Raw genomic sequence first — 20,248 nt, 5'->3', positions numbered from 1 at the left:
TATTTGATGCAATGTTTCCGGAGCAACTTCCTCTCACTAGAATTAATTTCAATGCTACGTATCCATTGGATAGGAAGGGAAATTTGGATAAATTACAGAAATTATTTTCCCAATTGAAGATTCCTTATTCGATACCATCAGATAAGATTTCAAATGGGAAGTTACAAGATAATATTGAATTCCTTCAGTGGATCTATACATTTGCTGCAAGAAATTTTGAAACGATAGATAATTCAGAAGTGACGGATCGAAGAGAGACTGCAGTTTGTGCTCTTGGAAGAAAACAAAAGAGTAATCCTCCAATTAATTACATTAAGAATGCAGAATACAGAAAGAAGTTATTTCCCATCCTAGCTGAGCAGGATATTGAAAATTTTCTCAGGCAAGATGATATGTACAATGATGATCTGAATGACTATTTACCAACATCACAAGAGGATATTGATCATTTTTGTTCACAATTGGAGCAAGAAATAAGGTTAAAACTTGAACGAAACGAGAAGAAGTATGAATATTTACAAGAATTAATTGAGCAACGAAACATGATGTTTGAAAAACTACTTTTAGTGGAAGGAGTGTGTACAGTAAGATCAACAGAAACAGATGAGAATACCCATGAGGCATTGAACTTTCTGATACGTTTACTAAGGGCACATATGAAATGACCATCTTGATCCACAAAAAAGAGAATGCTTTCTTGTGAGTAAAGAAGTTCTTTTAATAAGTTAATTTATGGTATTTAGTGCATTTTAGTTAGCCAACCTTCTTGGCCGATGGCTGTACTGAAGAAGTTAATAATTGACATCAGTGTGAACGAAATACAAGTAAATCCAAAGTCAGTCAATTTAGTAACATCCATTTGAGCATCAAGATGCTTGGTATCCTTTTCATGATCAATATCAGAGTCAACTTCTTCACCAATTTGCTTAGTGGAAATCAAGTGTTGCAAACTATATCTGATCTTCTTGAAATTCTTCTTCTTGAAATAGTATCTTCCACTGTTAAAAATAGTTAATAAAATCAATTCTCAATAGCTGAACTTACATTTCCATGAAAACATAAATTTGGAAAGAAACACCCCAGACATACCAAGAGAACAAGTTATCTATTAAAGTGTCAAATAAAATTGAAATCATTAAAAAAACTTACTCATTGAATCTCTTTCATTGACAAGAGATGGATCAACTTGAAGAAGAATGGCACCTAAAACGATTTGAACAATACCGTCAAAGAAGATCATGAATTGAGGAGCTCTAGTAGAATAGTAATGCAAAGCAATACCCATGCATGAGCCAACAGTGACTTGAGCTACAGTGTGATACCCCAAAACAACTCTTTCCAAACAAACAATTGGGATAATGATAATGGCAAAAGCTCTAGCCAACCACCCATGATAAGGGGCAACATCAAAAAGGAAAATTCCAAAAATTGCTCCACTCATAGCATCACCAGATGGCATTCCATATCGACTTCCAAAATGTTGAAAAGTATTTCCTCCATCAGTAGTACAACTACATGGTCTAATTTGTCTGAATACAGTATATAAGGCAACATCCAAAACGAGAGTATAACAGACTCTATGTAAAACTATTGAAATATTTCAGTAAAAGTTCAAACTGAAAACCTACAATTCAAAATTACAATCTTGTTGTGTAAAAACTTGGCAAGAGTATGACGAATAATTTGTGAATCTCTTCTAACAGAAGCAATTTGTAAAACTGGAATTGCAAGTAAAAATATGACTGCTGTAATAGCCAATGTTCTCGGATTTACCCATTGAACAACAAAATTAGCAACCATTGTTAAAAAGTTTGTTGGTACTTGACGATGACATCTATATAGGTTTTTTCATCACAATGAACAAGATAATAATTATTATTAAAACACTTTAAATCGACATGATGATACATTACTTGTTAATAAAACTATCATCCAATTCATTGATACAATAACTCTTTTCTCCTAATGTTGTTGTTGTTGAATCAGCGGAAACCATCATCATCACACTCGACAGGGTGAGGAAGAGAACAAAAAGTAACGATAATTGTTTCATCATTTTTTTTCATCATCCAGAGAAAAAATCTCTGAAAATTTAAACAACACAACCAGCCTAATGATTTTCTCCTGTCGTAATGATGATACCTTTTCACTGTTATTTATTTACATTATTTACACTTGGTGTTCTTAGATTTTTTTAAATTTACAATGCTCGCTTTATACATTCCATAAGTGATTGAATTTCCTTTGAACAGAGGTCCTGTTTTAATCTAGTTACATTTTTATGAACACAAAGAGCATAAGTCTTTGCCTCCGAAGGACATTGTCTATATGATTTTGCCAACAATCCCGATGACGCCTGTTTTACTTCATGGAAAGATGTCTTTACAAATTCTTGATGTTCTAACATTTTTTTCGAGTTAATTTTCCTTGAACAATGAAAGAGGCAATTATTGTTTAAAAGGAAAATAGAATTAGCTGAGTTTTATTAATATCTCTGCAAATTCATGGCTACACTTCTCAAATGTTGATTGTAAAGATAATCAAGGATTCTTGAATGATTCCTTCTCAGTGTCTAATATTTTGCTCAATTTGTAAATACCCCACAACTAGTGATTCAACTTAATCAATTGAATAACGAAAGGATAACCCTATTTTTCGCTTATTTCATCTTGGGCTATTTTTGTTTAAGCCCTGATCAATATTTCGTATTATTCAAACACATCTTAGCTAAAATTAAGATTTGATTCTATCTACCATTTTGTCTCTAAATAATACGATTTGCCAACATTTACATTATTTGTCTCAACCTATCATTTCACTGGTTATGTATCCACCATAATCAACTGATTCTACAGAATAAATGGAATTATCTGAGAAGTATTCCTCTTCACTTTTGCTTTCATCTTGATCTTCCTCTTCTGAATACGTGAAACCCTCATTCGAATTTTCTATGCAGCTATTCTTAATTTTTAATCTCCATTTCCTATTGAATTCAATTAAAAGAAGAGCCATTCCCAAACACATCAATAATGGAACAACAATTCCTCTACTAGAATTAAAATAAAGATACACAATTATCCCAGAAACAGCTCCAGTGAAATGAGAAAGAAAATCGCCACACAATAAACTACATAAGGCATCAAATCCAAACGTATTAATATCCTTTGATAAATACAAGTACATGTTAAAGCTGTAAATCAATGAATGAATTCCAACAATATATTTTCCTGAGAAATGTTTTTCTAATTCTCCATATTTGATTATTACATATTTAAAGATCAAGAAATTAACCCAATAATTAACTAGTATAAAATTAACAATTTGAAGCATCTCCTCCAAATACGAATAATTAAAATATCTTGAATACATATTAATATAAAATAGCAAATAAATATTAAAAATTAATTGTGATATGTTCTTGTTCAAAAACAAGTGGCCAATAAATCGATCCATCTGATAATCATCGTATATTTTCCAATAATTAAATCCCCACTCTTCATCAATAGCCTTTTCCCGATAAAACAGTCCATACAACACGAGAGAAATAACAATCACAACCAATAGAATCATTTTTTTCAAATTTGCGCCAAAAAAAAATCTCAAAGCCTTAGAAACAAAACAATATGCTGATGATGAAAATGATGACATAAAAACTTTAAGCATCAATGGGTTCATTCTCATAATTGTATTAAGTTTATAAATCAAGGAAAGAAGGTTCGATTTTAATACAATCAAAATAAGGACTAGTCAGGTACTCAGAGCATCATTATCCAAGTGAATTTTTAGATTCAATACCAAAAGTCAGAGAATTAATATTTTATTTTGATATTACCAAATACAGAACAATATATTACATTGGAAAAATTTGAAGGAAGAGCTAACTTAAAAGACGCTAAACTTCTTTTCATTTATTTGCCTTTTATAGTTCATTTAAAAACTTATATTCTCTATTCATACGTAAAATGGTATTGAATTTTTGATGTGGAGTCATTGTCACAGAGTTGAGTTCATTCAAATCACTTGTAAAATCACTGTTCAACCTTGGATGTTCATTGAGTGTTGAGAATTTACTGGCCAATGCTCTAATTCTACATGTATATAAATAAACAAAACCATAGTCTTGAAGTGGAAGTCTTGACTGATTAATATTTCTATTCAAAATTCTTTCAATAGAAATAAATTGTCTAGACATTGGTGCTGTGATTGTTGAAAAATCAGTCTTTCTCTTATAGGATGAAAGTTGATAATAAGCAAATGAGAATAAAAGAACTCCTGGGACAGTAGCAACAAGCTCCACGTTTAGTTCATTTTGTTTCAGCAATGAATCCATACTATTATTTTGAATGTTATTGAAATATTGAGATAAACAACTTACCTAATCATTGATTGTTCAAGAGCTAATTTTTGCTTTTGAACTTGAATCAGCAATGCTCTAGCAAGACTACCAAAAATAGCATTAGCAAATGGCCTCTTTAACTCTTTTTCATATGTTTCCATGACAAGAGTAATATCTCCCTTCTTTGCTTGTTCTAAAAAGATGGTAAGTTCTTGTTCTGTAGCATTTGGATGAGTATCCTTAACAAAATCATTCACCATACGTTCAAGAGATTTCATAGATACTTGAACATCGTCCAAAGAAACTAGTTTGTGTTTGTGTTCATCATAGTGGATAATTGAATAAATATTATAGAGTGGTTCAATAATTGAGTTATTGACAAATCTAGTGACACTGTTGTAAGCTTCCTTAGAAAGTTTAACAATCTCATCAAAATGTTTGTAAGTATAATAACTTGCAAATGCTGTGAATGTGAAACCTAAAGCATATCTTATCCAATTTCTATGGAAATGATTTGGTTTCTTATATTGTCTCAAATAGTAATTTGTAATGTGATTCCAATTTCTGCAACGTTGCATAACTGCATCAATCTTATCCAAGAATTGTTCAAGAGTTAATTCAGTATTATCGCGAGCTATTGTTGTCATTGCACGAGATCTATCTGAAATAAAACTAGCATTATCGTCATCATAATTTGTATATGGTGTAGAAATAACAGATGGTGATGATGTTCTATTATTATGATTAAAATCAACTTCTAAAGCCACTGGACCAATGCCATTATGGAATAAACTTCTCTTCATAATATTAGATTGTTTAACAGATTCTTCTTGAAGAGGGTGAATTTGGAAATGTTTTTCAAAAAGAGCATCACCAGAAAGAGCGCTATCATTAAATCTTTCAATGTATAAACCATCAATAAAATCTAAAAATTCAATTGAAACATCATGAATTTCGTCAATACTTCTAACAGCTTGGAATTTATGAAGAATATTCAACAAATGTCCACAAATAAAAGCATGACAAATTTCAACTTTGGATAATTTTTCTAAAAGTTCATTCAAATCTCTTGAAGGACTTCTTTGTTTCATCTTGATGTTATCTATGAGTTCTAAAATCTTTGAAGGATTTAACTTTGGTATAATTTTTTCATTTCCAAAAAAGGTGTTAATAATTTGATTATAAAATAATTTAATCCAATAAAGAGGTCCTAATTCTAACATGGCGTTAACAGGTGATTCTTCTCTTCCTTTCCAATAATCAATTAATTCAGCAAGAGAAGTAAAATGGGACATTGAATGGAAACAAAGTGATTGAATTAAAGAAACACAACATTCACCAAAGAAACAAAGCCTTTCTTTTGGTGGCATTGTTGATTCATTAAATTTAATATTTTGAGGAATAATTCTCTGTTCAAAATCTCCTTTTGTAACAAAAGACAAGGTAAAATTTTGAATCTTGTCCAATACAAATAATTGATTATGTTTAGGTTCATCACAATAAGAACTTTTCAACTCTTCCGATAATATTTTTCTAAATTTCCTACACACTAAATTGATGTGCAAGGCTAGTTCATGACCTTGAAAGGTACATGTTGATGTTGTGTGAAGCATTTTTTTTAATATTATTATTTATTAATCTTGATTAATTTTATAATTATTGCTGCAACATGCTGTTGTGTGGATGGAAATAGGTTGTGTTGTTAGATATCTTGTAAATATTTCTATTATTTAATAATAGGCGCCAAAAATTTACGATATTAGCTGATGGTAAAATAAAAAAAACTGTAAATATATTCATGCCATCATCAGAAACGAGCAATAGTTTAAACTCATCATCGGTACTCAATTCATCAAATGTTAAGAGTAGGAGGGATGAAAAATCAAAAGTTGTGGTATTTAATGAATACAATCAACCGGTTGTTAAGATTAACAAAGTTTACGAGACATCAACCATTCGGGAAGGAACCATGAAGAGGGATTCAAAATTTTACACTGACAGATATATGAATTATTGCAAAACCTTGTATCATTCAAGATTCATAGAGTCTAAAGAAAGAGAGTATAGAAAACAGAATCCAATTATCAGACCAAAGAAAACACCTTATGAAATGTTGAGCACTGATTTTAGTAGAAAACTAGTTGAGGAATACAAAAAGGGAAGAAAAAACTCAAAAGCCTTCAAACCAAAACCGGAGGAAATAAGGTTAGAAAGAGAAAGAAAATTGGAAACAGCAAAGGAATTATATTTAAATGAACAATTTGTTGATGCAGCTGCATTGTTTAAGGAATGTATAAAAGAAGATATGAATGGACCAGAAGTTTATAATATGCTAGGAGAATCACTTTGGAGAGCTGGGAATTATCAAGAATCAATTGAATTCTTGAGTGTTTGTTTGGAAAAAGATCCTTTTGTTTCATCTGCATACTTTGTAAGAGGAGATTGTTATGTTCACTTACAAGATTTTGATCAGGGAAGAAGAGAATTTGAGAAATATTTGAAAATTGAACATCCAACAAAAACTGTCCTGGTCAGTCTTGGAAAATGTTGTTCCACATTACAAGATTTAAATGGAGCATTTGACAGTTTCAACAGAATTATCAATGACGTAGATGATCAAGATCCTTACATTTATTTTTTAAGAGGTGATGTCTTGTCGCAATTAGGTTATCTTGACGATGCTAAGAAAGATTTTAAGAAAATTAGAGATTTGGATCCTCAATTTTGTGCTGAATACGAGAAAACAGCTGCAAATCATGAAAAAAATGGAGAAATTGAGGATGCCATTTCTATCTATGAGGCTCTTGTAAAAGTTAATTCTGATAGCATTGAATATTTGAACCATTATGGACATTTGCTTTTGATCATTGGAAGAATTGAGGATGCATTGTTTGCATTCTCATCTTGCATTGACAAAAAGCCGCTAGATAATCCACCTCTATTGGTGGATTCTTATGTCTCCAAAGCTACAATCTTAATGGACAGAAATGAAACAGACAAAGCAATGTTCTGCCTCAATATGGCAATTGGAGAACTTCCTGATGAACCAGCCCTTTACAAATCGAGAGGATCATGTTTTTTATTATCTGGCTCTATCAAGGATACAGTGGAAGATTTTGAAATGCTGTATCAATTGGATTCTTCCAAGCAATATATCGACGGTTTTGTGTACAAAATATTGGGAGAATACTATTTCAATGTGGAAAATAATATTCAATTATCACTGGACTACTTTATTGAGAGCTTCAAGATGGGTTATCTTGGTAAATTATTTAAGACAAAAGAGGAGGAGCTCAACAGGGCCAAAATTGGAAGTTATACAACTTATCTTATTGAAGAAACTAAAATTCAATACATTTGTTGTTTGCTCAATTCCCAAAATAGTAAAGATAGAAGTGAGAGCCCGACAGAGACTCCTGAAGAAGATAAAAAAAAAGCTCCACCTAAGAAAGAGGTAAAGAAACCTGTTCTCGTTTCATCCCTTTTTGATCTCTCATTGAATACCTTCATTAAGAAATATGATGGATATGTACAACAAGAAATACCAACAATCAACACTAAGGATGTATCAAGAATGTTAAAACTTTACAGAGAACGAAATGGAACAAGTTTAGTTCCTCCAAGAAGCAGTTCAAAGAGTGCAAGAAAGTAAAAATTTTATAAATCAAATAGACCAAACACGTTATGATCAGCTTGTCTTCCAAATAATGATTTTGGAGGTTCAACACCTGAAAGCTTTACAAACTTTTTCTTTTCTGATATTGTTGCAAACATGGTTTCTGTTGTGATGGTTGTATATTTCTTAATATCAAAAAGAGGGAAACCTTCAAGGAAATGTCTCTTAATATCTCTAGCAAATTTAGCAACTTCTCCATTCGAGTGATAAAGTAAAGTCTCAATTTCCCAAAGTTGACTTTGCATTGCTTTACATTCTTTTGGATCTTTTTCATTTGGATCAAAAGGATCTACAATCTTTCGGTTATCTTTCAGATAAATTTCTGAATTCTTTTCCATTAAATATTTCTTTTGAATTCTTGAAAGATACTTTGGTTCAATTTCTCCTTTTTGAACCAAGAAACTAATTTGTGGATGTCTAGAAACAAGATTATAAATAACAGCAAGAATATAATTACAGGCATAAGCAGGTGCGAATAATGAAATTCTAGCAAGCTTTTTCACAAAGGCAGCCACCAAATATTCAGGTAAATGGGTAGATTTCATAAATGTATCAAGCAACTCGAAAAATTCATGTCTATCATCCATAGTGAAAAGAGATGGTTCAATGATAGCGTAAATCTTGTTATAAAATTGGTCATAAACTCTACATTAATTAGTATTAAAAACTCTTCAAACTTACAAATTATACTCGGTAATCAAAATGAATAAACTCTTAACTGAGAGAAGTGCAACCAATCCTCCCTGATCAAAAGAATTAGAAATGAAATCATTCAACAAGAATGGATCTTCAAATTGTGGAATAATTTCTGTGCTCATCTTTCTCAAAACTTTTTCATAAACAGATCTAGTCATTTCTGGTATTTGTAAGAAGGCAAGCCAAAAGTTTGTATAGGCATTAATGTGAACATCTGGATCAAGTAAATTATTTTCCTTATCTTCGTCCTTCATTTCTTCATCCTTTTCTTCGCTTTCCTTCTTTTCTTCTGTTGATTTCTTTTGAGAACTTGGTAAAGTCAATGAACTCAAATCACCCAATTCAGGATCCATCATAAAATCATCTGGAATACCATCTTCATTTGGACCATCTTCATCCATTCCATCTTCTTCATCACTATTTACTTCATCACTATCATAATCATAACCATCATATAAATAAAATCTACCAATAACATCAATTATTGGAATACCATCAATAATTTGCAAAACATTATCATAAAGTTGTGGATATGTAAGCATTCTCTTCTTCTTTGAACGAATCTTTCTGATAGCATTTGTCAATGAAATGTAAGCAAAAAATCTCAAATCATGGAATTTGAAAATATATTCTTTAAGACAAGTGATAACAAATTCTTTTCCTTCACTGTTATTTGGGTCATATATCAAATGATAAATAAAAGAACCGAATGGACCTTCATTTATAATAGTGTTAATTCTATTTCTTTCTCTTTCCATTTCAACAAGTGTTGATCCACTAGCAGAAGTTAATTCCTTTTTAGAAAGATCCAAAATAGCCTTAATAACAGTTTCAATTTCTTCATAATTTTCATTAAATTTAGTAAAATAGTGAACAGCATAAAGTGGTAAATATTTTGTGAATGAAACATATTGTTCATAAATCCATTTCATATATTCCTTTTTTTGTATCGATTTTTCTTTACTAACATCACAAGCGACAGCATCTTTTTGATTTTTTGATTCTGTTACTGTTAATATAAGAGTTCCTTCCTCAAAAAAGTGACTAAAAACATCCACAAGTGATGAAATTGTTTGAAGAGCAAGTTTACGATGTTTTTGAGAAGATAAAGGAAATAATTCTTCTAAAAACTCTGTTAATTTAACCAAATTATTTGTATTCTTCTTATCCGAAATGATACCATCAGCCATCTTTTTAATAGCCTCCGATGATGTAAAGGCTAATTTACTTTCCGAAGATGTTCTTGTTGTTGTCTTGCTCATTTTTTTTCAATTTTTTCTTTTTTCCCTCCTAAAAATATTCTAAAATATTGTTGAACGCTGTCTGGCTGTTGATGAAGGCTTTTTGTTTTGGATATTGTTGTAGCTTGTGAATTATTAAAAAGCCTTTTCTTATGATGGAAGAAATTATATATTGGTGCATCAACATGTTGATGAAATTTTCAAGATATTCATACATTCCCAACTAATTTAATGTCACGTTCACCCTCCTATCATGATAATGTGTGAGGCAATTAATATCATTAGGTAAGCAATATTTAAAATAACAATTTGTTGTGATGCAACAAAAAAACAACCAACAGTAGTGTTGAATAATTTAGCCTTTTTTTAAATCAATTTATGAAACGAACCTACACATAACCATCATGAGTTGCTTGGTTGTTATTGTATGTACCGAATTCTTAACAATTTAATTGAGGATCTCAAAAGAGTTAGAACCATTTCGGTTGTGTTAACAATTTTAACACTGGGACGTCAACTCTTCGTCAGTGGCTGTCAAAATGTCAAACCAAATTACCGTTATGTCTCTTTTGTTTGACAAGAGCTCTTTTTAAAAAAAATAATCTTCACATTTTCCAATAGTGTTTGTTGAACTCCTTCCAGAGTACTACCAAGAAGCCTTTAACACAATATTGGTATTACAACAATGTCATCATCATCACCTCCACCATCATTAAACCATCATCAAAATGTTGAGGAGGAAATAATTATTCGAAACAATCCACAACAAGAAGAACAACAACAGCCTTTGCATCAACATACTGCTGCTGAGGAACAATCTTTATGTAATTTAAATAACAACAACAGTACTACTATTAGTTCTTCTCTTCCATCCACTACCACTTCCAATAACAATAATAATAATATTGATATTGATAGTAATAATAGTACTGCTAATATTGTATCAACTAGTCAAACATCATCATCCTCATCATCAAATAATGTACAAATTAATAATAATTTAGAATCGTCGAGTCTTCAACAACAACAACAATCAAATATTGATAACAATAATACTATAACAACAACAACTAGTCAAATAGAAGGTACATCAATTGAACTTCAACAACAAGAAGAAGAGGAAATTACTTCTACTAATAATATAAATAATAATGATATTACAACCACTAATACTACTACTACTACCATTACTAATAATGATGAAGAAGAAAAAGAAGAACAAGTAATAAGCAATCCATTTCATCTTGTTAAAGATTGTAATGAATTACCAATTAATGAACGTTATCATTCAGATTTAAGACCATTCTTAGAAAGATTGGAAGAACAACCAAATAGATTTAAATCAATTGATCAAGAAACTGTTAATATGATTCTAGGAGATTGGATGGTTTTAACAATGGATCATTTATCTAATTATAAACAAGTTGCACCACCTTATTTGTATTGTAAACAAATTAATAATCAATATCAACAACAATCATCATCATCTCTTTATGAAAATGAATTGGAAAGACATTTATTAATGATTGGTAATCCAAATAGATTAGCTATGGGTCAATTACAACCTCAACAACAACCAACTATAACCATTGGTAATAATAATCATAGTAATAATAACATTGCTACTAATGCTAGTGGTGTTGGTGTTGGTGGTTCAATAACTACGCAACAACAACATTTAACATCACCATCAACAACTGCAAATAATTTAAATGTGTTAAGTTCTAATGAATTAACATATAGTGAAGATATTGAAGATGATGATGAAATTGAAGAATTGGAAAAGACAGCAACACTTTCGAATAGAAAACAAAATCAAAATTTACTTAAAGTTGCACCAAATTCACAATCAGATTTATCAAATGAACATTTTAATACTCAATTGAGTAAGAAAAATGTTTCACAAGGTAGTTTTAATTCTAATCTAAGTGCTAGTTATAACAAATTTTCACTTTCAGATCAAGCTATTAATTTAAATAATTCTGAATATAATAGTTCAATTGGTATGCCACGTTATACTAGTCAACCAATTAATTTTACACAACCTAGAGATTTATTTGCTGAAAAATTATCAAAACAAGAATTAATCACTTCACACCAATCGCATTCACAACAACACTCTCCACAATTGAATGGTACTACTACTCATGACGATGAAGAAGATATTAATAGTAATAGTGAAGATGATTCATCGAGTATAATGGTATTAGGTGATAATATTAATAATATTAATGATCATTTTGCATTTTCACCAAATACACGTTCAATGTATGAAGATATGGGTAAATCAACAGTGATTCAATTACAAGGATCTTATCGTCATCAAACTCTATTGGATAGAGCTGTTAGATCATCATTTTCATCAAATCCATATAATTCACCTGCTAATAGTAGAAATCAAATGACATCAAGTTCAAGTAATTTAAGTCCAATCTCAAGTAAGAGAATGACAGCTGAAATGAGTTCACAATCATTCACTCAACCACATCCAGAAAGAAGTACAATTGCTTCCTTTGAAGATTTAGGTCATACGAGAAGAGGAAGTGTATTTGGTAGAATTGACAGTGATGATGAAGATGAAGATAATCCATTAAATAATAATACAGCAAGTACAAATACAGGTGGTGATTTTGCAAGTCCTAGAAATCATCCACCAACTGATGAAGATTCCTTCGATCAATCACATTCAAATCAATCAAAAGGTTCACGTGTTAGAAGTATTGGTCATATTTCTGAATTGAATAAGCAAAAACAAGTTAATAGAGCTTCATTCTTTGATTTTATTAGAAGAAAACCAAAGAAGGAATTTGAAAGCTCAACCAATTCACTCGATGAATCAACAAGTTATTCAAATAATAATAATAATACTATTGGTACTACAGGACAACAAACTGTTAGTATGAGTGCTGGTAATTTCTCAAATCATCATCATCACGATATTGAGAAGAGTAAAATGGATATCATTTCAGGTGAATCAGTTTCACAACTTCATGAACAACTCTACGGAAAGAAGAAGAAGAATGAATCAGTTTTTACAAAACTTAAAGCTAAAGGAATTAGACCTAAAGATTTAAAAAGAATTGAAGGATTTAAATTTAAAGAAAATGTCATTACACAATATGAATTAGAAAATCCATATAGAGTAATTTCCTATTATAATAATGATTTTATTTGGAATGGTGGACAGGAAATTGAAAGATGTCACAGAACTAGAAAAGTTCAACCACTCTATAATAATATTGATAAGATGATGTATTTAATATTTGAATATGAAGATTTTGTACTTTCAAAATTTGGTTTACCTGAACCTTTATTTTGTAAAGTTTCACTCTATGATATCAAATCTGAAGTTAAATTGACAGAAGATTTTTGTTTCTTTATTGAACCTAAACATTCTCTATCAAGTAGTGATGGATTTTCAATGAACAAATTGGCAAATTCCACACAGAGACATATTAAGAATATTAACAAGAGACAAAATTTTGAAAAGGCATCTGCTTTATTTGTATTTGAAAAACCAGAACATACAGAAGTTTACATTTCATTCACCATTGAAAAGGTATTTTGTGGAGGTTTAATAGAAGATGCATGGAAAGCCTATAAATCCAATAATGAAAAGTTAATGAAGAAATATCTCACACAAATGAATGATTATTGGAGAGCGAGTATGTTGAGACAACCATTCATTGTAATGGGTCAAAAGATTTTCTATGAAAATCGAGATGAAAATGATAATTCTTCCATTGAAATATTAGAAGGTCAAGTTAAAATTAACAAGGCCTATAGAATACCATCACATTCTTCAAGTTCATTTGATGTATTAACATTCTTAAAATGGTTATCAAGTAATGGTTCAACTAATTTACCTATTCAAGGTAGTGGTGGCAGTGATTTTTCAACAACATTTAATATGGATGATGATAAGAATAATCTCCCAATTCGTTTCCTATTTCAAACTAATACAGCTACGAGAGATAAATTAGCATCCTATTTACATGCCTTCTCCACTCGAAAATCCAAAGCTTCCTCTCAACAATCTCATACCAGTATGCGATTCAAGAATGATTTTTCCATGTTTAAAACAGATCAGGATGATCATGTCATTGAAACTGTTATGAAAAGATTGGACAAATCGAAGGGATCATTCTCTGTTCTCGATACATTTTACAAATTATTTCCAGTTGTTGAATCACTTCATAACTCTAAAGATTATTATCAATTTGATTTTAATTTAAGAAATACTTTATATATTTATTTAGATACATGTGAATTATCTTCACTTTCTAAAACTGGTAATATTTATATTAAAGTTTCATATAAGAAGAATGATATGATCACTTCAACAAGAGAATCTAGAATGGCAGATTCATTTAATGATTCTAATAGATTTAACTATTTTTATTCTTCAATCACATTTAAGAAAATTTCACCTCAATTTTATGACGAAATTAGATTGGAAATTCCATCATCTGCCAATATTGTTGACAAGTCACATGTTTTATTTGAATTTTTTGATTTGGATATTTCAAAAGGTTTAGATGGAAAAGCTCCACAAAATAGTGATATGGATATTTCATCTGATGGTATTACAAATACTCAATTAATTGGTTTTGCATATTTAAGAGATGTTACTAATCATTGTATTGTAAAAGATGGTTATCATACTTTAACAATATTTAAATCACCAAAATTAGTTGATAATTATTTAAGTTTACAAACAGATATTCCAATGTCACATTCATCTTATTTAAATATCAAAACAAAAGCGTTAACTTCTTTTTATACTCAAGATCCATTTGCTGCTTCATTCCTTGATGCATGTGATAGATTTTACAATACATTTGAATCTACTAAAAAGAATGAAGATGTTAATAGAGAGGAAATATTATTAGATGTCATGTCAAAGTTAGATAATTTAAGAGATGCTAATTTTGCAGAATTATTGAATCACACTCCAAAAGTAATTAATGGTCTTTTAACTTTATTATCAACATTGGTTATAATTAAGAATTTTAATCAATATGGAACTAGAACTAAGGTTATTGTACCTGAAATTATTTCACGTGCCATGTCATGTTTGTTATTCTTTTTAAGTGGAATTGAAACTGTTTCTTCTTCATTTGGTAGAAATAATTATTACATTTCAACTTTTATTTCTTACTTTTCAAGACAATATCCAGATATGGAAGAACCATTATACAAAATGTTAATGGATGAAATGTTAAATTTCATTCAAAATTGGCAAGAATCAAGACAAAAAGATAGAAAGAAACCAATCATAGAGTTGGGAGTCTTTTCACCAAAGGTTTCTGATCTCAATTTTAAACCACAAAATGGTTTGGCAAAGAATATTGATTCACACAAACAAATTTCTACCTTTTTATTCACCTCGATGGAAACTAGACCCAATGGAAAACAAGCAGAGGGTCAAGTGAAGGAATTTAAGGATTTTATCACACGTGAGAGGAGAAAAGTATCCAACACTTCTTCAACTGGCAGCAGCAGTGGTGGTGGCAGCAGTAGCAAACAAAAACAAATTGTCATTGACGATTTCAATACTCAAAAGATTATTGCTGAGGCAAATCCTAGAAAAGTCTCTGAAATTTCCTTTACTGGAGTTGATGTAATCAAATTTGGTTGGTTCTTCTTTGATTTGATTACAAAGAATATTCACATTGTGAGAGATGAGGAATTTAAAAAGGTTTCCTCTCAACAATTTGATCCAAACATTTTCATGAGTCGATTGAAACAATTAATTCACACCATTGCACCTCTCCTATTGGAGTGTTATGAGAAGAGATTTAAAGATGCAGCTATTTATGCAGCTGCTACCAATTTTAATTTGGATTTTTCATTATTTTTGAGAGATTTAGTTCCAATTCTTGATTTTAAATATATTAGAGAAATAATGATTGAATATTTTAGTTATTTCCAAGACAAGTTATCAAATGACAAGACAAGAGATGTTGCAATTTTCTATATTTTACAATTTCTTGAATTATTTATTGAACATGATGATATTTTCTTTATTATTCAAAATTCTGAGAATCAATTTATAATTTCCAAATTAATTGATTGTATTATTTATGGTTTAACACAAAAAACTGATGAATTGAAAGGTTTATCATTGAGAATTTTAAAGAATCATTTAACAAAATTAGATTTTGATTCTAGAATTCAATCACAAAAAGATCGAAATTTTATTGGAAATTTATATTTTGATTTTGTTAAAAAAGTAATTGAACAAAAAGATTCAATTTCTGATTGTATTACATTTAAAGATGAATTGGGAGATTTATTTGCATGTTTTTATCACATTTTAAAGAATTCAAGTGATGAAAAGATTGTTGAATATTTCTCTTCACTTGAATCTGAAAAAATTCTTTCATTAGTTGACATTTTACAAGTAACTGTCATGTTAATGAATATTCATAATCAAAATCAAGTACAAATTTGTTTTCATGAAGTTTATATGGAATTATTTAACAAGATTATTGTAAATTTATATTTAAAACCTAAAAGTGAAATATTTAGTGAAAAAACAAATCAACTTTTATCTAAATTTAAAGATTTACTAATTAATCATTTATTAGGAGGTCAAGGTCAAGGAGGTTTCAGTGATGAAACATGTTCAATGGAAATGAAACAATTAATTGATGAATTGACAATTTCAATTTATGAAAATGATTCACAAACTTTAGTTTTTTATGAAATTTTTGACAAGTCTTTACATTTCCTTTTATCTGTTGTTTTATTATCTCCTTATTTGGATTCAGAACATAAGAGAGTTTTATTTCAATCTTATTTAGAACCATTTTTAGAAACTTTTAAACCTTTTATATTTATTAATGAACATATTAAATTAAATGATATTAATATTAATAGTAATAATAATAACAATAGTAATAATACTAATAATAATAATGGTGGTAATAATAGTGATGTTAATAATTCTAATGAAAGTAATATTAAACTATCAACAACAACAACAAAACAATTTAACATTCCAACACAATTAACAGCTAAAATTGGAATGTCACATTTAACATTTGATAAAACACATTTAACACAATTACTTTCAGATAGAAATCCTAAATGGAAATCAATATTAGCAAGTGTATTATCCTATTGTTATTTCCCAACTTTGACTGAAACTTTTTCAAGTGTTCGTGATGTCTTGTACGATTTGATTGAAATTTATCAACATGAACAAGTTGATTCAATTGAAGATTTAATACAAAAACAACAATCACATAAGGAATATCTATTAAAATTGGGTGGTACTTTACATGTTAATAGAGATACTCCACATTTATCAGTTGAGGAGTTGGAAAAGATGAATTTTTCAAAATTGGAAAATCTTGTTGAAAAATTATTTATCAATCCAAATATTTATACAAATAGTTTACTGCTATCATCATCTAATAATCAAGTATCATCTCCAATTAATAACAATACTCAATCAAGTAATAGTAATTTACAATCAAATATTTCAAATGGTAGTGGTGGTGCAAATGTTGCTAACAACAATAATTTGGATTTTAAATTAACCTATGCAGAGATATTCTTTTCAAGTTATTTATTCTTTACAACACCACATCAATTATTGCTCATGATTCGTCAGATTTTATTTAAATTTGCTCAAGATCCTGAAATTGAACATAAGAGTGAAATGGTGTTAAATATTACACTTTCAATCAAGTTGTGGATTGAAAAACATTTCACAGATATGACACAACCATTCATTTGTAATTTAATTCAATTTTTAGATAATGATTTGACACTTGTTATTAAACAAGTTGCATTTGAATGTTTTTACTTGTTAGAACAAGTTAAATCATCACTCATTAATTGTTTATTGGGAATTAAAGAACAATCCAATGAAGATTCTAAAAAGAAACCAAATCCAATCATTCCAAATGGATTTTCCAAATTGAAATTGAATTTACTAACTTCATTTGTTCCTTCATTTGATTTACTTGCATGGAATTCAACTGAAATTGCAAGACAATTAACTTTAATAGATTTTGAATTCTTTAAACAAATTGATAATAAGGAAATTTGTGCATCCACCAAACAAAAAGATTATTTACCACATCTCTCTTCACTATTAGAGAGAAAGAGAGATTGTGAATTGTGGGTTGTGACTTTAATTTTACGTGAAAGAGATTTAAATAAGAGAATTGAAATTATTAACAAATTTAATCAAATATGTGAAGAATTATTTGCCATGAATAATTTATTTGGATTATATTCAATATATTGTGGATTGAGTAATCATGCCATTTTGAGATTAAATAAGAGTTGGTCAAAGGAATCTAAAAAGATTTATCGTTTATATCATGAAACTTACTTTTCAGATAAAAATCCACAAGCAAGAGAGAATTTAATTAATCGATTAAATTCAATTAAATTACCAATCATTCCATTGGTAAATTCCTATTTAGATGAATTGAAAGAATGTGATATTGAACCTACCTTTAGACAATCAAATGGTACTATATTTATTAACTTTGGTAAATGTATTAAATTGGTAGAGATTTTACAACACTTTAAGAGTTATCAAGAAGTTGGATATAATTTTGAATCTATTCCATATTTAATTAAGATTTTATGTGTTGATGTTCCATCAGATTTAATTCAAACTCAATCAGAAGCATTAGAACTTTCAAATCAATTAGAATCTGAATAATAAATTATCAGAGTTTGTGAAGAGAAAACAATGTGAAAACTATTACTTTAAAAAAAACTATTCTTTTATTGAGTTATTACCATTATTGTTGTGATGGTTATTGTTTGAGGATTGATGGAAATGTGGAATGAGACCTAATTCTGGACTATTTTTCAAACAATGATGGTAATCAGGATGCATAGTATTTGGATTGGAGAATCGTTGTAATCTATGACAAGATTGTAATAAATAAAGTGGTGCTGTTAATTGATTATTTCCTCTCTTAAAATCATAAAACCAAGTTTCATTTCTTAATTTGTAAGGTAAGAATCCAATAATAGGTGAATAATATTGAATATTTGATAAAGCTGGTGATGTTGATGTACTACTACTATTACTGCTATTATTATTATTAATATTCAAATTTGCTGATAATTTCTTTTCATTAATTAATTCATCAAATTCATTTTTAGGTTTAACACAAGATAAAAAGCTTGTATCAATAGCATGATAGGATGGTGATAATTTGTGATAGGTAATCATTTGTCCTTTTAACCAATTCATTGTATGATTATGACATAAAATTGGATACCATGCAATTGAAAACCAACTCTTATCTAAATTTAATTCACTAATTGTACCTTCCATTAAGAATGGACAATCCTTAGATAATTCTTCCATTTTATCAATGAATGGATATCTCAAATCAGGTGTAACTGTTTCATAAAATTCAAATAAAATTTTATCTGAATTTTCATCAGCTGCTTGATCATTCAATTGTTGTTGTTGTTGATTATTACAAGTATTACAAGTCACATTATTATTACTACTACTATTAGAACTACTATTAGATGTTATTGATTCAGTTGTTGATTCAGTAATATTATTAATATTATTAATTAATGTACTGCTACTAGTAGTAGTAGTAGTATTAATATTAGTAGCAACTAATTTAATTGCACTTAAATGTGGTACAAAATAAACACTCTCTCTATTTGAATGTTTTGGTAATTTAATTGGAATACCAACACCATATGGTTCATCATAAAAATTCCATAAATCTTTTAATTTATAATTATTTAATAATTCTTGATTTTCATAACTACTATATTTAGGTGTTACATGTTTAAAAAAGCTATATATATTTGTATCAGGTAAAGAAATATTAAATTGATCATTAATAATTGTTCTACTTTTACATATTAATAATAATTCATATAAATTATTATTTTTCATTCTTTTAAATGATGAATTATTTTCATTGTTATTATTATTATTACTATTATTATTATTGGATTGATGATTCATTCTTTGTTTACCATTCTTATTCATACTATTATTATTATTAGTATTATTTCGATGATGATGTTGATGGTGATGATGATGATTATTTGTAGTACTGCCCATATTATTATTATTATTTGAATTATTTAATGTACTATTTGATGTTGATGATGAAGAAGATGAATTGTTAAAACTTTTTTCGGAATAAAAACTATGTTGTTGTTGTTGATAGGAAGATGAAAAAGCATTTGTACTTGATTGAGGTGGTAAACTCTGATAATTATGGTTACTATTGTGGTGATTGTGATGATTATGGTGATGAGTATGATGATTGTGATGATGAA

The 20,248-nt window shown here is 29.0% G+C and overlaps 6 protein-coding genes across 6 annotated transcripts; 3 read left to right on the top strand and 3 right to left on the bottom strand.

Moving 5' to 3' along the window:
- Positions 1-11: 11 nt before the first annotated feature.
- Positions 12-665, top strand: NAEGRDRAFT_65633 (uncharacterized protein; the record flags this gene model as incomplete). Its single annotated transcript, XM_002679006.1, has 1 exon — positions 12-665. The coding sequence occupies one exon, from the start codon at positions 12-14 to the stop codon at positions 663-665; it is 654 nt and encodes a 217-aa protein (XP_002679052.1).
- Positions 666-739: 74 nt separating this feature from the next.
- On the bottom strand, positions 740-2,056 carry NAEGRDRAFT_65632 (uncharacterized protein; the record flags this gene model as incomplete). Its single annotated transcript, XM_002678899.1, has 5 exons — positions 740-998; positions 1,045-1,105; positions 1,150-1,587; positions 1,629-1,834; positions 1,914-2,056. 5 exons carry the CDS (start codon positions 2,054-2,056, stop codon positions 740-742), a joined length of 1,107 nt encoding a protein of 368 aa, XP_002678945.1.
- Positions 2,057-3,919: 1,863 nt separating this feature from the next.
- NAEGRDRAFT_65631 (uncharacterized protein) lies at positions 3,920-5,949 on the bottom strand (the record flags this gene model as incomplete). The annotated part of the gene is made up of 2 exons (XM_002678898.1): positions 3,920-4,331; positions 4,376-5,949. 2 exons carry the CDS (start codon positions 5,947-5,949, stop codon positions 3,920-3,922), a joined length of 1,986 nt encoding a protein of 661 aa, XP_002678944.1.
- A 356-nt stretch (positions 5,950-6,305) lies between these two features.
- On the top strand, positions 6,306-7,988 carry NAEGRDRAFT_47807 (uncharacterized protein; the record flags this gene model as incomplete). Its single annotated transcript, XM_002679005.1, has 1 exon — positions 6,306-7,988. One exon carries the CDS (start codon positions 6,306-6,308, stop codon positions 7,986-7,988), a length of 1,683 nt encoding a protein of 560 aa, XP_002679051.1.
- Positions 7,989-8,689: 701 nt separating this feature from the next.
- On the bottom strand, positions 8,690-9,970 carry NAEGRDRAFT_47806 (uncharacterized protein; the record flags this gene model as incomplete). Its single annotated transcript, XM_002678897.1, has 1 exon — positions 8,690-9,970. One exon carries the CDS (start codon positions 9,968-9,970, stop codon positions 8,690-8,692), a length of 1,281 nt encoding a protein of 426 aa, XP_002678943.1.
- Positions 9,971-10,634: 664 nt separating this feature from the next.
- Positions 10,635-18,641, top strand: NAEGRDRAFT_47805 (rasGEF domain-containing protein; the record flags this gene model as incomplete). The annotated part of the gene is made up of 1 exon (XM_002679004.1): positions 10,635-18,641. The coding sequence occupies one exon, from the start codon at positions 10,635-10,637 to the stop codon at positions 18,639-18,641; it is 8,007 nt and encodes a 2,668-aa protein (XP_002679050.1).
- Positions 18,642-20,248: the final 1,607 nt, after the last annotated feature.

This window comes from Naegleria gruberi (genome assembly GCF_000004985.1).
Source record: "Naegleria gruberi genomic scaffold NAEGRscaffold_15, whole genome shotgun sequence".
Taxonomy (NCBI): Eukaryota; Heterolobosea; class Eutetramitea; order Acrasida; family Naegleriidae; genus Naegleria; species Naegleria gruberi.
This window is presented reverse-complemented; position numbering and strand designations above follow the sequence as displayed.